Source organism: Hylobates moloch, unplaced genomic scaffold (assembly GCF_009828535.3).
Source record: "Hylobates moloch isolate HMO894 unplaced genomic scaffold, HMol_V3 SCAFFOLD_2, whole genome shotgun sequence".
Classification (NCBI taxonomy): Eukaryota; Metazoa; Chordata; class Mammalia; order Primates; family Hylobatidae; genus Hylobates; species Hylobates moloch.
In genome coordinates, this window is record NW_026652277.1 from 56,988,011 (window position 1) to 57,005,961 (window position 17,951).

Below are 17,951 nucleotides of genomic sequence, written 5' to 3' on the forward strand. Positions count from 1 at the left end.
TAAGCAACACTAATGAATATCCTGAAACATGCATTATTTGTGCACGTTGCTAGTTAGTTATTTTCTTAGATACTTTCCTGGAAGAATTAATGCATCAAAGAGATATGATCATTCTGAGGCTTTTCATGTGTATACACACACAGCCAAACTGTTCTGTAGAAAAGATTGCCAGTAGTACATGAGAGAAAATAGTTTAGTGATAAGAGTAGTGGTTAAAAGCATGGACTCTCAAGTTAGACTGACTAGGTTCTTATCTTGGGTGCCCCACTTGATAGGTATATTACCTTAGGGGAGTTAATTTAACTTCTTCTGAACCTCAGCTTGTTTATTTAGATAATAGCACTTCATGAGATTGTTAAGAAAGTTAAGTGAATCAGTACACATAATACACTAAAAACATTGCTTAGCATAAAGGAAGCTCTTACATGTTTTATTACTATAGGAGTTGTGTTTTCATTGTGAAAAAATTAGCTTCACGTCTTTGAGCTTAATTTAGAAAGATGTTAGTTCTAATTGCTTTGGATAATGCCAATAAAAGACTAATTTACACATACTTAAGAACAGTACAAAAATATTAAAAAGAAATTAGATGCTGGAGTAATTTTGGATTTTAGACTTGGTCACTGAATTATGTAAGTTATTTTAAATCTAAACAGTTTAAGCCTTTAGAATTAGTAATCATTTGGAGATCTGGATACAGTATTAAACTCTGATTCCCAAACAAGTCTAGATAGCTGAGTCTTTGTATCTGAAGGAAAAAAACAGGGTCAATTACTATAGCATCTGTATTTATAATGTACTAAATAGTCAAAAATATCTGATTTTTCCACTTAACAAAAAATAGATGTGAATATCTAATGATTGTCTACTTACTGTGCCAGACAAACTAAGCATTCTATGTGCATTAGTCATTTAATCCTTACAACAACCCTATGGAGTAGTTCCTGTTCCTGTTTTATAACCAAGGAAACAACTTAAAGACCATAAGTAACTTACCTGTCCAAGATTACACAACTAATTAGTGACAGAGCCGGATCCAGAACCTAGTCTATGACACCAGAATTCTACTGCCTCTTAGGCTTCTCTTGACAATTCAGTGTTAATCATTAATTATGATTTTGCAGGTTTTATGGCAGGAATTCTTCCTATGTTCATGGTGGAGTAGATGCTAGTGGAAAGCCCCAGGAAGCTGTTTATGGCCAAAATGTAAGTATCAATTTCATGTGTAGTTTAGAAATTTTGTGTTAAGATGGAGATTTTTAAAAATAGCCTTCTTGTGTCCATGGCTTTTTTTTTTCTTTTTCTTTTGAGACGGAGTTTTGTTCTTGTTGCCCAGGCTGGATTGCAGTGGCGCGATCTCGGCTCACCGCAACCTCCACCTCCCAGGTTCAAGCAATTCTCCTGCCTCAGCCTCCCAAGTAGCTGAGATTACAGGCATGCACCACCACGCCCGGCTAATTTTGTATTTTTAGTAGAGATGGGGTTTCTCCATGTTGAGGCTGGTCTCAAACTCCCAACCTCAGGTGATCCGCCTGCCTCAGCCTCCCAAAGTGCTGGGATTACAGCCGTAGCCACCGCGCCCAGCCGGCTTTGCTTTTTTTTTTCCAGTATGATTGTTATTGGTAACTGATATTTATGTTTGACAGTAATTGTCAGCATAAATTGTCAGTAGTTGTTCAGTTTGACAATAATTGTCAAACATGCTTGAGTTTTTAAACATCATTTTTGTATGAAACATGGTGTTATATTGTGATGGCTACAAAGGAGAAAATGGTATGTTTTATATCATTGATGTATTTTATACATGAGATAGTTGAGACAGTGTATTAAGTTTATACAAACTGAGCTAAACCCTATGCTATAGGAATGCACAGAAATATATGTTTCCTATGGCCTAACAGGGAAGGAAGACTTTGTGTAGAGGATATGAGACCATAAGATTTGGCCTTACCAAATAAGGAATTATAAGTAGACAAAAAATAGCATCAGCAAACACACAGTAAAATTATGTGTAAGTTCAAGGAGCAGTCAACACAATTTGTGAGAATGACCAAATACTTACTACAGAAAAGTGGGAGAAAGCTGTATAAAGCCCAGATTACTGCACAATATTGGAGAGCTATTGTGATTTCTTCTTTAGGAGCGTCATTCTGGCAGTGATGCACAGCATGGTCGATGGATTCAGTTCAGGAAGATTAGTTAATATTGCAGAGTTGTAAGGAAATCAGTGAGGGTAGGTAATATTATTGTGTAGGTAATACAGTATCACAAGAGTTTATATTTTTCCCTCCCTCCCTAATAAAGGATATACACCACAAAGTATTATCTCTGAACTTCAGTGAATGTCATACTAAAATTCGTCATGTGGATGCTCATGCAACCTTGAGTGATGGAGTAGTTGTCCAGGTCATGGGTTTGCTGTCTAACAGTGGACAACCAGAAAGAAAGTTTATGCAAACCTTTGTTCTGGCTCCTGAAGTAAGTTTCTCATTTCACTTAGTTTTCATTTATATGGTTGCTAGTTGGTTGAAGTGTCCAAAGGTTTCTTCTAATAAGTTTAGATTTGTATATTGTTATTTTTGAGGAATTTGTGTTTGACCTGTTGTTTGAGTGAGTGAGTGTGTGTGTGTACATGCGCTTTGACTATTTGGAATTAAAAGTCAAATACTGATACAAGTTTGTAAATGGATGATTAAGATTACATTAATACAAAAAATATATTGGTATATTTGAAAGGTTACATTTGAAAACAAAACAGAAAAGTTCTTTTCGTTTCTTTTCTATTAAATAGCTGTTTCTTGAGTTCTACTAGGTTGATGCAACAGTAATTGCGAGTTTTGCTATTATATTTTTTTGAGTGACCTTTTTATTTCATATAAACATCATAGCATGTTCAGCATTGGAAAATTATATTGAGTCCAGCTCTCTAGTATTAAAATGAGAAATTGTGTATGCCATGTAATTTGCTGTTTTATATAATACCAGATTTCTGGGTATTTATGGAATAAATGTTGTTTTCTATAGGGATCTGTTCCAAATAAATTTTATGTTCACAATGATATGTTTCGTTATGAAGATGAAGTGTTTGGTGATTCTGAGCCTGAACTTGATGAAGGTGAGGTTACTTTGAAGATACGAAGATAGAAGGGTTCTGTTGGTACTCTCTATGGACTAATTTCTATAAGTATGACGTCTATGGAAATTTGCTTCTTTATTGTAACTGCGTCAAACATCCTTTTTTCATGGTTTTGTTGTTGTCGTTGTTACAAAAAGATGTCCATTGTTTGAAAATATACAAAATTTGGATGTCAAAAAAAGATTCCCCTCAGTCTCATCCTCTGTAGATAACCAAGTTTCGTGCCTATAGGAGAAGGTTTTTGGATTCTATACTTGGCAACATGTATTTTTATAAATGTGGAATTACACTGACTCGAATCTTCCTTTTTTTTAATGTAATATGTCTTCATTGGCTGTATATGTTGTGGCTATGCCATAATTATTTAATGGATCTTCCATTGATGTACAGTGGTTAGTTTCTTTATCATTATTGCCGTATTAAATATATGTGACAAAGGAAGCTAAATTGTGGCTTTAATATAATTTTTTTCCTTTTATTAATAGATTTTTTTTTTCTAATAGAGTACAATAAATATTAAACTTCATCCTTGCATTCCAGTTTTTGAGAGAATAGGGGATATTGTAGTTGAATGCCTTTGTTAAAAAAAAAAATTTGTGGGGGCTAAGCGTGGTGGCTCACACCCAGAATCCCAGCGTTTTGGGAGGCCAGGGTGGGTGGATCACTTGAGGCCAGGAGTTCGGGACCAGCCTGGCCAACGCAGTGAAAACCCCATCTCTACTTAAAAAAAAAAATTAGCTGGGCATGATGGTGCATACCTGTAACCCCAGCTACTCAAGAGGCTGAGGCAGGAGAATCATTTGAACCCGGAAGGCAGAGGTTGCAGTGAGCCAAGATCACACCACTGCACTCCAGCCTGGGCAACAGAGCAAGACTCCATCTCAAAAAAAAAAAAGGGAAAGAAAATTGTCAAATTTTCTTTTTTGCTATCATACCACTTCCTTAAACATGTTAAAAATATGTCCGTTATAAATTATGACGCCTCTTTAAAAAAAATGTGCTGTATTATGTATTGTCAGAGTCAGAAGATGAAGTAGAAGAGGAACAAGAAGAAAGACAACCATCTCCTGAACCTGTGCAAGAAAATGCTAACAGTGGTTACTATGAAGCTCACCCTGTGACGTAAGCATAGTATTTGCAAGGTTAAATTTGGTCTGAACTATGTCAGCAAGGTGGTTTTTGTTCCTAGAATTATTGTTGTAAGTAAATTCTTGATAAAACCACCTATTAGGTCAGTATTTGAGTACCTATTGTATATATGCAATAAATTTGGAAAGAATGGTTTTATTTAATACAAAAATTGAACATGGTTTGCACCAAAATAGTGGTTCCTTACTGATAATGTAGAGTGTTTAAGACAACACAGAGTAAGCATTTTATTTTTATAAAAGATAAGGTTTGTAGTTAGCACTAAAGTAAACATTCTTAGTAATTCAGTTTTGAAATGGTGGGGTTAAAGAACTGCTACTTGAGAGTATTATTCCTTCTGTCTTACAGCTCTTTTTGGAATTTTGCTTTGAATACTTTGTAGATCTAGAACAAGTTATTGGCATATAACTAGTTACACCTATTGGATTAGAGAGAAATTGAATTTTGTCTTACTTGAACTCCTACTAAAAAGTGAACTAAATATTTTATTGTAGTAATGGCATAGAGGAGCCTTTGGAAGAATCCTCTCATGAACCTGAACCTGAGCCAGAATCTGAAACAAAGACTGAAGAGCTGAAACCACAAGTGGAGGAGAAGAACTTAGAAGAATTAGAGGAGAAATCTACTACTCCTCCTCCGGCAGAACCTGTTTCTCTGCCACAAGAACCACCAAAGGTTAGATCAAAGAACTCTTTAGATTTACAACATCACATGTTCAAATTTGGTGCTGTTAATGAAGTATGACCTTTTTCTATTATGTTAAATTGTTTAGTAAATTATTTTATGTATATGAAAGAAGCTGTGGGGGTTTTTTTGTTACCTGAGAAAATGTTATTGTTTCCCTGCCCCGCAAAATACCCCTCTAAGAGTGAAACGTATAACTTAAGATGAATCCTTGTCTGTATGCATTGTTTAGTAACTTATATGAAATTATTTGGATCCATGTATAGAGCTGTCAGTTGTTCTTTCATTCTGTATTAAATTCTCTGAGCACAGATGCACCAGGAATCATGCAGTTGCCCAACTTAAACAAGTTGGTCTATAATTAAAAGAAGAGATACCTGTTGTTTGTGGTTTAAATGGGATCAGTTTCCTTTCTACACCAATTAAACTATCTTGGAAAGATGAGTGACATCCTTAGTGTATCATGTAAGCCTACCTGAAACTTCTTTTATCTTTCTTCAAAGTCAAAGGTTAAAGTATATTTGAGTAGTGATAGGAGGAGATTCTTTGTTCAATTTGTGAATGTCAGAGTTTCCAGCTAATACTCTCTTCTTTCCTATCCTTCCCTCTCCCGTTAACACCATCACACACCCTATCTTACCCCCAAAGGGGAAATAAATTGTTTCTATTAGGTTCAGATTTTTCTAGCATGTTTGTTAGTGGTTTTGTTTGCCACTTGCTCATCTACTTAGAGTTCGTAGGAACTTGCTTATGGTTTTACTTAGTAGTCAGACAAAAGTTATAAATAAGCTTGCATAATGAGATTTTGAAAGCTGGCACATAGACTGGCATGTGTGTGTGTGCCTTTCTTTTAGGAGTCTTCCAATATAGAGCAATAGTTTAGAAATGAAAAGAAAATATATATTTGGAAGTTTCCCTATAGGAATGTTGGTGGTTTTCCATGATTAGTAGTCTAGGTTTGTTGCATTTCCTGCAGGCTTTCTCCTGGGCTTCAGTGACCAGTAAAAACCTGCCTCCTAGTGGTACTGTTTCTTCCTCTGGAATTCCACCCCATGTTAAAGCACCAGTCTCACAGGTAACCAATCTGTGAACACATTGGATTGTATCCTTGTTACATTGCCAATTGCTTATTTTTAAAATACTTTTAAAAATGAGTCAATCAGAAATTATGGATTAAATATACAAAAAACTTGTATTATATGTCAGTGCACCCTCTTTAAATGTCAAATCTCCATTCATCATCTACATAGGTGGTATTTGGGGTTTGGGTGTGTGAAATACAGATTAAGTTGGTTTTTACCAATATATAATATTGTTATTTAAAAGGCTTCTTAAAATAACAAAAAGAATGTTCCTTTTTCAAAAGCTTCAAATTCTATTTAGCAAAAATATTTTAGGTAAGAAATTCGGAGAGGCACAAGGTAGTGTGGCTTAATAAAGAATCTTTTTTTTTTTTTTTTTAAAAAGCAAAAAAAACAGGAAACTTTTTAACATACGCTGCCTAAGCTCTCAGTGTGTAAGTGGTTCACACCACTTAATTGAAGCCTGTACCAACTTATGACTGTAGTGTTCACCTTAACTGATCATTCTAGTATTCTGCTTTTTGTCTGTCATCTTACCCATTTCAGAGCTTTAAAAAATGTGAAAATAAGACACTGCCTACCTAAGTTTGTTAGATTTAGTTTAGAATGAACTAAATTCTAATTAAATTTATCAGTATATAAAAGGTGTCCAATTTTTTCCCTACATTTTGCATTAAACTTCATTCCACTAGAAAACTTATGTTTGAAATGTTAATGTATAAATGTGTCTTTCGTATGTTCTAAACAGTGAAATTTTGAGGTTTTAAAAGTAGTAATTTTTAGTTTTTTGGTGTTGGGACACGTAATCAGCTACATAAAAGTAGACTATGCCCATGATACCTTTTTCTTTTCATTTGGGTATTCAGGCAATACGTGGTTACCCTTATGTAAGATGGTCACCCAGAGTTCCATCTTAACAAAGGAAATTAGTTTGTGCAGTATTGTTTGTGTTTTTCTACCCATATGAAGACCCAATAAATAACTTTTGGCCCTTCTTTTGGAATCTTCATTTCCTGTCAGATTTGGATTTGGAACCTTTGGATTATTTCATTTCAGAGAGTTTAAACAGTTAAAAGTTAAAATAGCTAGTGCTTATGCCTTTGATATGCGCCAAGCATTGTGTGAAGCACTTTTTGTTCATTTTCAGTGAATCCTCACAACCACCCTGTTAGGGTGGGTAGTATTATTTCTGTTTTAGAGATAGAAAAATTGAGGTCTAGAGTTAACTCACAGACATTTATGTTCATAGTAGGGGTGGGCTTTGAAGTCATGCAGTTGGACATGAGTCCATATGTGGCTCATGTAAACGTTTATTTTTTTGAGACAGAGTCTCGCTCTGTCGCCCAGGCTGGAGGGCAGTGGCAGTGGCAGTGGCGCTATCTCGGCTCACTGCAACCTCCACCTCTCCAGCTCAAGTGATTCTCCTGCCTCAGCCTCCCGAATAGCTGGAATTATAGGTGCCCACCACGACAACTGGCTAATTTTTGTATATTTAGTAGAGACGGGGTTTCACCATGTAGGCCAGGCTGGTCTCAAACTCCTGACCTCAAGTGATGTGCCTGCATTGGCCTCCCAAAGGATGAGGATTACAGGCATGAGCCACTGCGCCCAGCCTCATGTAAACCTTATGCAGTTCTCCAGCACCTTGCTGGAGAGTCATGTATCTTATCTGTATTTACATCAAAGAGGACTCTTAAGACATGCCTGATTAAAACCTAGTCTCTTGCCCAGAAAAATACCTTCATATTTATCTCAAGTAGTTTGCCTTAAATATATTTTTGAAGTTAGTTGTAGGAAATGAAGTTGTATTTCCTATGCCACCCCTTTAATAAGACAAAAATTTTAAATGTTTAGAATTTAAACTTTAAAAGAACTTTCTAATCTTTTTAGGCTATACTTAAAATGGATTCATGGTATTTCTACTTGATTTAATAATCCTTCAATTTTAGTTTGTTACTTTTATGTAGTATTCATTTCCTTGTACTTTGAACATAGATTATTGATAAAAGGAAATTAATTCCAGGGTATTGGTAGGCATTAACTTAGAAGTGGGTAAGTTAATTTCTTGAATAAAAGAGTTTGTCTGGAAATTGACTAGTTCACCTACAAAGCTTATGTTTAATTGAAGGGCTTATTATTTGTGGTTATACCTGCTTTTATTGACTTGATTTGGTGGTTCTGTACTTACTTCATATTCTGTTTGACCTTCATTTGTGGGTTTGTCATTTGATCATACTTTCTGGTTGCATGGAATTAATTTTAAGGCCCTCTACTGTGTGGCATATTGGCCATTTTATCTGTTCAGAAAAACTAGTTTTAATCATGAAACTGGAGACTTGAAGAATTATAATTATGCAGCTGACTTAGTTAACATATGTCAATCAGTTACTGAAAGGGACAGTGTTAGCTTTTTGTTCTTGTATTTTTCTTAAGCTGGCATCATCAGATATCTACTTAAAGTCAGATTCCTAAATCAATGGCATGAATTATTTGTAAGATGTTGGAAATTATTAATATTTAACTTTATCTGTTTTTAATTTTCATCCTTAAAGAATAAGGAAGAACTTTATTTTGCTACTTGTAGTTACTTGTGTTTTGATAATCTGTTTTGAAAAGAATTTAAATCAGTCAAGACCAGGGCCTCAAGTTCTTTGATAACATTTGGATTGGATGAGTCTAAGGTTTTCTTAAATTTTGTAATAAAGGTACATTTAGTATTTTTATTAATTGCCAGTAATACACTCACTTTATTAAACTTTGACAGAGTATATTTATTCTCTAATTCTGTTTACATTCATACTGAAGTATGCTTTTAGACCCCCTTAGTTGAAGTTTCTAAATGACTGCCTTTTTCTGCATCATATTTTGCATCAAATTATCATATAGAATTAAACCCCAAATACAGATAGCAGTGGTCTCAGGGCTGTCACTTAAGTATCTTTGTCAGACATAGAACATTATCCTGCATGTTTTGGGTCAGAGAACTAAAAATGTAATTTAATTTAAATGAACCAATAGTTACTGAACATCTATGTCTAATAGCACTGTACTTGGTTCTTTGGGTGATGTAAAAGTAAGTTAAGATACGGGCCTTGGGCACTGGCATGCCTGTAGTCTCAGCTGCTTGAGAGGCTGAGGCAGAAGGATCACTTGAGCCTAGGAATTTGAGGTTACGGTGAGCTATGATTGTGCCACTGCACTCCAGCCTGGGCAATAGAGTAAGACTGTGTCTCTCTAAAAAAATAAAAGATATGGACCTTATAGGAGTAAATACATATAAATAACAACAAAACCTGGAGAGAGTTAAAAATACTCATTTTATAACTAGTAGAATTCTAGAATATCGTAAGCAACTTCATCTTGAGGGAAATAGGACATTGACATAGAGGAAAACAATGTAGGAAGAGGCAGGCAAACCTGGTTAAACTGTTAGCATGGGAGTTAATATTCCTTTTGGTTACAGTGGCTAAGTGGCTGAAATAATTTACATTAAATTGTCATTTTTGAAATAAGCTTTTTTTTTTTTTTTTTTTTTTTTTTGAGACGGAGTTTCTCTCTTGTTGCCTAGGCTGGAGTACAATGGCATGATCTCCGCTCACCGCAACCTCCGCTTCCCAGGTTCAAGTGATTCTCCTGCCTCAGCCTCCCTAGTAGCTGGGATTACAGGCATGTGCCACCACGCCCGGCTTATTTTGTATTTTTAGTAGAGACAGGGTTTCTCCATGTTGGTCAGGCTGGTCTCGAACTCCTGACCTCGGGTGATCTGCCCGCCTCGGCCTCCCAAAGTGCTGGGGTGACAGGCATGAGCTACTGTGCCTGGCCGAAAGAAGCATTTTTGTGTAAAAATGTGTCCTTGTAAATTACAATATCTGTTACATAAATGATTAAAGAGTTTGAGCCGCTGCATGGACTGAGGTCCTCAGAGATGACCACTTTTTTATTTATTTACTTATTTATTTTTTTGAGAAGGAGTTTCACTCTTGTTGCCCAGGCTGGAGTGCAGTGGTGTGATCTTGGCTCACTGCAATCTCCGTCTTCCGGGTTCAAGCGATAGTCCTGCCTCAGCCTCCCAAGTAGCTGGGGTTACAGGCACCTGCCACCACACCCAGCTAATTTTTTGTATTTGTAGTAGAGACTGGGTTTCGCCATATTGGGCAGGCTGGTCTCAAACTCCTGATTTCAGGTGATCCACCTGGCTTGGCCTCTCAAAGTGCTGGGATGACATGGAGATGACCATCTTTAAAGATGGGACTGAAATTACTAGCTTTCTGAGTTGAGGACATGTTCTCCATATCCTGTTGGGTGTTTTCAGCATCCTTTGTAGGCTCATATATTTGTCTCTCCTTGGACCATAAATATTTGGGTAGTAGAAGGTCTGAAGAGGTTGGGAATACTGAAAATGCTGTTGTCTTGAGGAAAAGGTAATAGCAGACGCTGATGTAATTTTGTTTTAAAGATAATTATATGTTTAATTCAGCAGTTGGCAGAAACTTTTGGGAGGCATCTTAAACTGTCCTATTACTCCCAGCCCCCTAGTTAAGGAAAATCGTTTGGACCAATACTTCAAATGCATATTTTTCTCATAAGGAATAACAGTAGGGAGCTAAAGGACTTTAACTATTTGAGATGCTACATACAAGTTCCTATAAGTTTCTGTCATTTTTTTAACATGCATTTTAACCTTACAGGTAGCAATTTTAGGTGTTAGAGCAAGCTAATTTTTATACTTTGAACTATAAAAATACTGATTTTAAGATTATGGGCAAAGATTTAGGCAATACTACTGAGCACTGTTACATTTGAAGGATAGCAAATTAGATTTTTCAGAAATTATGTGTTATGTATTCTTGTCTAAGATGAAGATGGCTTTTAATTTTGTTTATGTATTTACATGGAGTGGTTCATCTTGCATTTTTGTGATTTTTTTTTTGGTAGCAATACCTTTTATGCTATTTCAGTGTTGATATAACTTTAATGAAAAAATGTGACTGTAAAAAGCAGCTTATTGTGAGTTACACAGCATTAAGTGGGAAAACAAAAGCTACCTACAGTCCTAGATTGGTACAGAATATCTTGATAAAAATTTATTTTTCTCATACATATGACACTATGTTAAAAACATTCTAAACTTAAAACTACTGTTATGTCTGCTAGTGACTTGTCGTTAGTTGCTTTGGTTGGCTTTTCTCCTGTGGAGTGTTTTTTATAATGTTTTTTTTCTTTATATTTTAGCCAAGAGTCGAAGCTAAACCAGAAGTTCAGTCTCAGCAGCCTCGTGTGCGTGAACAACGACCTAGAGAACGACCTGGTTTTCCTCCTAGAGGACCAAGACCAGGTGAGTCAGCTCCTTTATAGCCTTTAGCATTTAACATTTGTAAGGCTGGAAAAGACTGAACTTAAAAAACTATGATGTGTTCTATACACAGACCCATATAGTCTCAAATTGCTTAAAGATGTGATGTGAGCAACCCGCTAAAATAGTGTCTGGGGCCAAATAACCAATTTTTAGGGAGGATTGGTTGCCATGCCATGGTGACATATTTTGAAGGTGTAAAGACTTAAGTCTTATGTGGTTATTGTCACTGGTTTTTTGTTTTGAGACAGAGTCTTGCTCTGTCGCCAGGCTGGAGTGCAATGGCGTGATCTCAGCTCACTGCAACGTCCGTCTCCTGGGTTCAAATGATCCCCTTGCCTCAGCCTCCCAAAGTAGCTGGGATTACAGGCACACGCCACCAGGCCCAGCTAATTTTTTGTATTTTAGTAGAGACAGGGTTTCACCACATTGGCCAAGATGGTCTCGATCTGCTGAACTTATGATCTGCCCTGCTTATCCTCCCAAAGTGCTGGGATTACAGGCATGAGCCACTGCTCCCAGCCTAGTCACTGGTTTTAAGAGTTCAAAACCAAGCTGCCAATAACCTACTCTCTTAGCAGTCTTATCTCTTCACAGATAAACAATAAGCACATTTTGATTCTTGGGTATTAAGTTGCCATGATTTTTGACTTGTTTACCTTGTTAGCTATACATGTAATACCTTTATTTGAACTCTGTAAGAATGTTTAGATTGCTTTGGGGAGGAGATGGAGATAGTATATATCACATTTACAATGTTAATTTTTAAAGTGATATGTTACTAAACTAGAAGTCCTAAATTTGTCACTGATTAAACTTGGGATCTTGAGTGAGACCCTTAAATTCTGAGCTTCTTTTATGTCAAATATTACACAAATTATTCTTTTTTTTTTTTTTTTTTTTTGAGACGGAGTCTCCCTGTAGCCCAGGTTGGAGTGCAGTGGCGCGATCTCAGCTCACTGCAGGCTCTGCGCCCCCGGGGTTCACGCCATTCTTCTGCCTTAGCCTCCCGAGTAGCTGGGACTACAGGCGCCCGCCACCTCGCCCGGCTAATTTTTTGTATTTTTAGTAGAGACGGGGTTTCACCGTGTTAGCCAGGATGGTCTCGATCTCCTGACCTCGTGATCCACCCGCCTCAGCCTCCCAAAGTGCTGGGATTACAGGTGTGAGCCACTGCGCCCGGCTACACAAATTATTCTTGTATTGCCTATTTTCCTCACTGTGTTGTGTTATTGGGAGAATCAAATAAGATTTTATGTATATCGTATACATACACACTAATATGTATAGACTGCATAAATGTGATGATTGCTGTTAAAATTTACTGATTGCTGTAATGTCATACAGCCAAAGAATTTTGAATTTCAAAAAAACTAAACAAATACTTAGTAGAGCTATACCTCACTATCTGAAATCTGCTTGGTTCCTGGGTGATGGCAACAGTTTGGTTAAGGAGGAATACCTGTAGTACTAATATTTGATTTTTGTATAATCCAGTAGATCTAGAAGAAGCTATTTTAGCAACCCAGTCATTGTCCTCACTTTACATTTTAGTGTCATGCTGTTTTCCAACCTACTAGTAATAAGTACTTTTGCCTCTTTTTCAAGAGGCTCACCTAGTCTTATTAAACTAAAACAGGAATATCAATATTAAGTGATTTTTACATTCATTCCTTTGAAGTAGTTTTATGATATTGTAAACTTTAATATATGCTCTATTTCTATTCTCAGGCAGAGGAGATATGGAACAGAATGACTCTGACAACCGTAGAATAATTCGCTATCCAGATAGTCATCAACTTTTTGTTGGTAACTTACCACATGATATTGATGAAAATGAGCTAAAGGAATTCTTCATGAGTAAGTGATTTATTTTGCTGTAGAAGTTTTTAAATTATTTTAAATTAAGCAAGAGGCATATGGAGCTTTTTTAATAACTATTTTTTAAAAATGTTTCTCTCTTTATACTGTGTCCAGCTACCAGACTCACCTTAATTGTGCAGAAGGGAGTAGATGACTTATCTCACATGTTTCTCAGTGACTGCTTAGTGTTGATTTGGCCTGGCTCAGTAGTGTTTAGAAGAAACAGCTGGATAAATCAGTTATAAATTCAGAGATAAAGGATTCATTTGGCAAACGGGTCAATATATTAGGGTAAAATACATTGTCTTTCCAAAATTATGCAGTTAACTTTACTTATGAAAGGACTACCAAAGATGCAAAAGGTACACAACAGGCGGGCAGGCTACTTGGTATCTTAGGTGATTGCCTTCCTGATTACGTAAATGTACCTTGGCTATCACTGTGTGTAGAAGCTTGCGAGTTTTATTTTAAAATGGATCGGGGAGATAACGATTATTCATCCTGAACAATTAGAGCCATCAAGGTATTCTGTTAAAAATATTTAACCCTTGATGTAATGTATATTTTCACAGGTTTTGGAAACGTTGTGGAACTTCGCATCAATACCAAGGGTGTTGGGGGAAAGCTTCCAAATTTTGGTTTTGTGGTTTTTGATGACTCTGAACCAGTTCAGAGAATCTTAATTGCGAAAGTAAGTGATTTAAAGGGCATAATTCAAGACTTTATTATTTCTGTTGTATATATTAATATGGGGTTTTTAAAAACCATAGAAAATCTTTTAATAATAAAGCCAAAAATAGTTATTAAATGGTATTTATGCAAAGAATAAAGATTTGTTAGCAGTTTGCAGATCATTTTAAGTTTTGTTATTTGCTTTGCTGAAGAAGGTGGGAAAGATTGCACGTTAAGAATTTTGGCTGGGTATAGTGGCTCACATTTGTAATCCCAGCACTTTGGGAAGTTAAGGCAGAAGGATTGCTTGAGTCCAGGAGAGTTCAATACCAGCCTGGGCAACAGTGAGACATTGTCTCTACAAAAAAAGAAAAATAGCCGGCCATGGTGGTAGACAGCTATAATCCCAGCTACTCAGGAGGCTGAGGTGGGAGGATCACTTGAGCCCAGGATGTCAAGGCTGCAGTGAGCCATGCTTGTGCCACTAGCTGTCACCAGCCTCGGTGACAGCTGAGACCGTATCTCTGGGGGGTGGATGGGGCTTATAAAAGTGTTTTATTCCTTATGCTTATCTGACTTACCTGTTCAGAGTAATCATTTCTATTGCTGTCTAACCTGCCCATGTAAATATTTTTCTCCTCTTTTATAAAGCCGATTATGTTTCGAGGGGAAGTACGTTTAAATGTGGAAGAGAAAAAAACAAGAGCTGCAAGAGAGCGAGAAACCAGAGGTGGTGGTGATGATCGCAGGGATATTAGGCGCAATGATCGAGGTCCCGGCGGTCCACGCGGAATTGTGGGTGGTGGAATGATGCGTGATCGTGATGGAAGAGGACCTCCTCCAAGGGGTGGCATGGCACAGAAACTTGGCTCTGGAAGAGGAACCGGGCAAATGGAAGGCCGCTTCACAGGACAGCGTCGCTGAAGCTCCACTGTTGGCAAAGTCTTGGCAGTGGTACATTATTCATCGTGTTTGCATTCTTGTTAATTTTTTTTTGGCTTTGGAATGTGACACAGCCTTTTTGATCATTTCTTTGATGTGAAAAGCATCTTTGGTTATCAGTTAAATTGAGGTGGACATTATTTCCCCAATTTCACAACAGGATTCACATTGTTAATTTATAAATCTAGACTTGGAGAATTAAGGACTGAGAAATGACCATATCTTAAACTATCTACGACAAAGTGAACTTAAAAGGACATGCCCACTGAATTCAGGTCCTTTGAGTAAAAAAAAAATTTTCTGCTGCACATTTTGTTTAAGTGTTACTGTTTCTGCCTGTTAATGTTGGGAACACAAATAGTGCAATTTGTGCAATTGGAGAATCTTGCCTTTTTTCTTGGCTCCCCCCAAAAATACAAACCAACAGAAACTTGTTATGCACTCATCAAAATGTACTAATGGGTACTCTGAACTCATTAACATTGACATCTGCAACAGGAGGCAACAGGGAAAAAATCTTTCATCTTCTTTTCCAGTAGAGAATAGTTTGTGAAATGATGAGGGCATTTTATCTGCTTGCTGTGACCAGCGTGTGTACACATAAACCTTAACAAGACTACAAGTATATTCCAGAAGGAAATCATTTTAGTTATGAACTCAATAACAAAAATTAGAACTTCAAATGCGATGGTCTTGACTATTAGGCCAGATTTAGTAGCTCCATATCTAAGATTTTTCTACCTGCCCCTCTTCAGTACAGGGATGGCTGGCTGCTCAACACACTCCTCCTCCCCTTTTTTCCTTTCTTTAAGCTGTGTACAGTGAAAATTGTCTTTACTGTATTTTTGTTCTCTGGTAATGTAATAAGCATGATGGTGCCTTCTATTAATACATCATTCCAGTCTTGCTGGTAATTTTGTACAGTATAGTGTATGAATTGCTGTGCTGCAAAGCCAAACAGCTGCAAAATGTTGAAAAATCATCGAAATGTATAAAAATTGCAGTATCTTTAAAATCAGTAAAATGGACTAGCATATTATTTATCTTGTTCTTCAGTTAACAACTTTGTGTTCTCTGTGGGAGGGAGGGAGTCCTGTGTGTTTGTGGGGAGAGGGAAGGAGGAAGTCAGTTATTTGAGTAAGTCTCTAGTTGACTTTTCTCTTAGCTTGAATGTGGACGTTGAAACGTATCACTTCAGGACTTGGAAAAGTCAGTCAACTTGACATACATTTTTAGTGACATTTTAAAAGCAGTCAGATTCTATAAATGGCAAGTAAGCCTGAAGTGAGGATACTGCAATTTTCGGAGAAAAGAACAGCAGCTCTTTAAGTGTTTGCATTTTCTATTTGGGGGGCAGGGAACTGTCATTCATTTTGCACAATTCTTGAACTGATGTCAGCACCCGAGTGGCTCCTGAATTTAAGTCTGGGACGACATCTTTTATTTTTACATGAATCTTTAAACAATTCTGTGAGCAAAGTTTGTAGCTGCTGGATTATTGTCTGTCTTTATAGCAAGTTCCAGTAAACCACAAGTATGGCAAAGCTTATCCAATTTTATGCTTGGAGCAATCAGTACATACCAGTTTCTGATGTTTCAGGCAGGAGTGGGGTAAATAAGTGTGACCACTTAAAGCTGCTCGTTAGCATGGGAGACTTCTCCATTCTATCTTTGTAAAACAGACAAGATATGCACTTGACATAGCAAATTGGTTCTGAATTATACATCTGTTTGCTCTTTAGTAAACTAGAAAATGATGCATGTATTTTGTTTTTCATGTACTGGGCAATATGAGTAAAATCTGTCCCTTTTTCCCCCTTTGAATGAGGTCTTCCATGTTTGAGGGAAAGTCTTGCACTATTGCATATATTTTGGGGACACAGATTTTCATAGTTTCCAATTTTGGGGGGCTTAAGGATTTTTTTTTTTCTGTTTGAAATAGTTTTATACTTTCTGATGTATAGTACTTGAAATTCTTACCAGAAAATTACTTTGGAGTTTTGAAGCCTTTATTAATACTACTTTTAAAGAAGCAGTTGTTTTATTGTCAATGTTTTTTTTCCCCAAGCATATTTTCTTGTATTTCTGTTTCCATATATATATATAATTTCCAATTCAGGATATTGCCCTGCCATCCATGAAAACTGTTCTGGCACCAAAAGTAATGACAAATGTTAAGTGTAGTAATAGAAAAGTAGAGCAAAGAGCCATTCAGCTTCAGTCTTTACATACCATGAATAAAACATTAAAACATCATATGGAGAAGTTTACATGGTGATTGTTCACCTGCAGTACTGTGGACTTTTAACATTTTGTCCTCTTTTCAGTGAAACAGTAAAAATATTCATCTACCATTACTGTTATTTGCTGATTTTATTTTATTTTTTGATGGTAATATTCTATCCTTATGACACTATTGCAACCAAATTGGCTTTACCATCTTGGCTTTAGTAGGTATAGAAGACAATGGATTACCATCTTTATTGCTGTAATGTGTTAAGCATTATATGCTAGTAGAATCTAGTTTAATTGTTTCAGGTGGAAAGTATTCTTTGAGTTTCCATATTGAATGTGTTTGGACTAAACAAACAATAAACTACTGATGTCTGCAGCATTTATGTATGTCCCTAATTTAATCTATAGTTTGTATTGTTCCCAAATGTTTTCTTCCGATTGCATTTCATACAAACTAAGTGGGAATAATAAGCAGTTGGATTTTAGAACAATTTCTTATTTGTGAAATTCGATATATATAAAAAAAGTAAAACATTTAAGTAACACTTGACCGTTGTAAGAGATCTATCCCAGTCCAGTTAGACTGCTGGTATACAGGTTGAATGTTAGAATACAAAGTAGTAAGAATGATGAGAATGTAGATTACAACCTTGGATTTTCTGAAGTATTTCTGCCTTGCATCTCACAAGAAAGGAGAAGGGAAGGGATGAGAAGATTGAGGTTACCTGAAGTTAATGGACATGACTCAAGTTCAGAAATTGGAACCAATTTATCAGGCTCTCCAAAAATATTGATGTAATCATTAGCCATATTTAGTCATGCTTTCAATGAAAAA

General features: G+C 36.4%; 1 protein-coding gene across 8 annotated transcripts in view; it reads left to right on the top strand.

Moving 5' to 3' along the window:
* G3BP2 (G3BP stress granule assembly factor 2) overlaps positions 1-17,495 on the top strand; it is a 91,674-nt gene extending 74,179 nt beyond the window's left edge. For 5 of the 8 annotated variants that reach the window (XM_032149974.2, XM_032149983.2, XM_032149962.2 and 2 more), the window contains 10 exons: positions 1,125-1,206; positions 2,305-2,478; positions 3,025-3,115; positions 4,156-4,258; positions 4,780-4,960; positions 5,946-6,044; positions 11,284-11,386; positions 13,136-13,264; positions 13,840-13,958; positions 14,591-17,495. In XM_032149974.2, the coding sequence (XP_032005865.1) occupies positions 1,125-1,206; positions 2,305-2,478; positions 3,025-3,115; positions 4,156-4,258; positions 4,780-4,960; positions 5,946-6,044; positions 11,284-11,386; positions 13,136-13,264; positions 13,840-13,958; positions 14,591-14,863 (1,354 nt within the window). In that variant the 3' untranslated portion in view covers positions 14,864-17,495. The remainder of the gene's footprint in view (positions 1-1,124; positions 1,207-2,304; positions 2,479-3,024; positions 3,116-4,155; positions 4,259-4,779; positions 4,961-5,945; positions 6,045-11,283; positions 11,387-13,135; positions 13,265-13,839; positions 13,959-14,590) is intronic. The other 3 variants (XM_058433822.1, XM_058433826.1, XM_032150001.2) reach the window with 1 other exon arrangement.
* Positions 17,496-17,951: the final 456 nt, after the last annotated feature.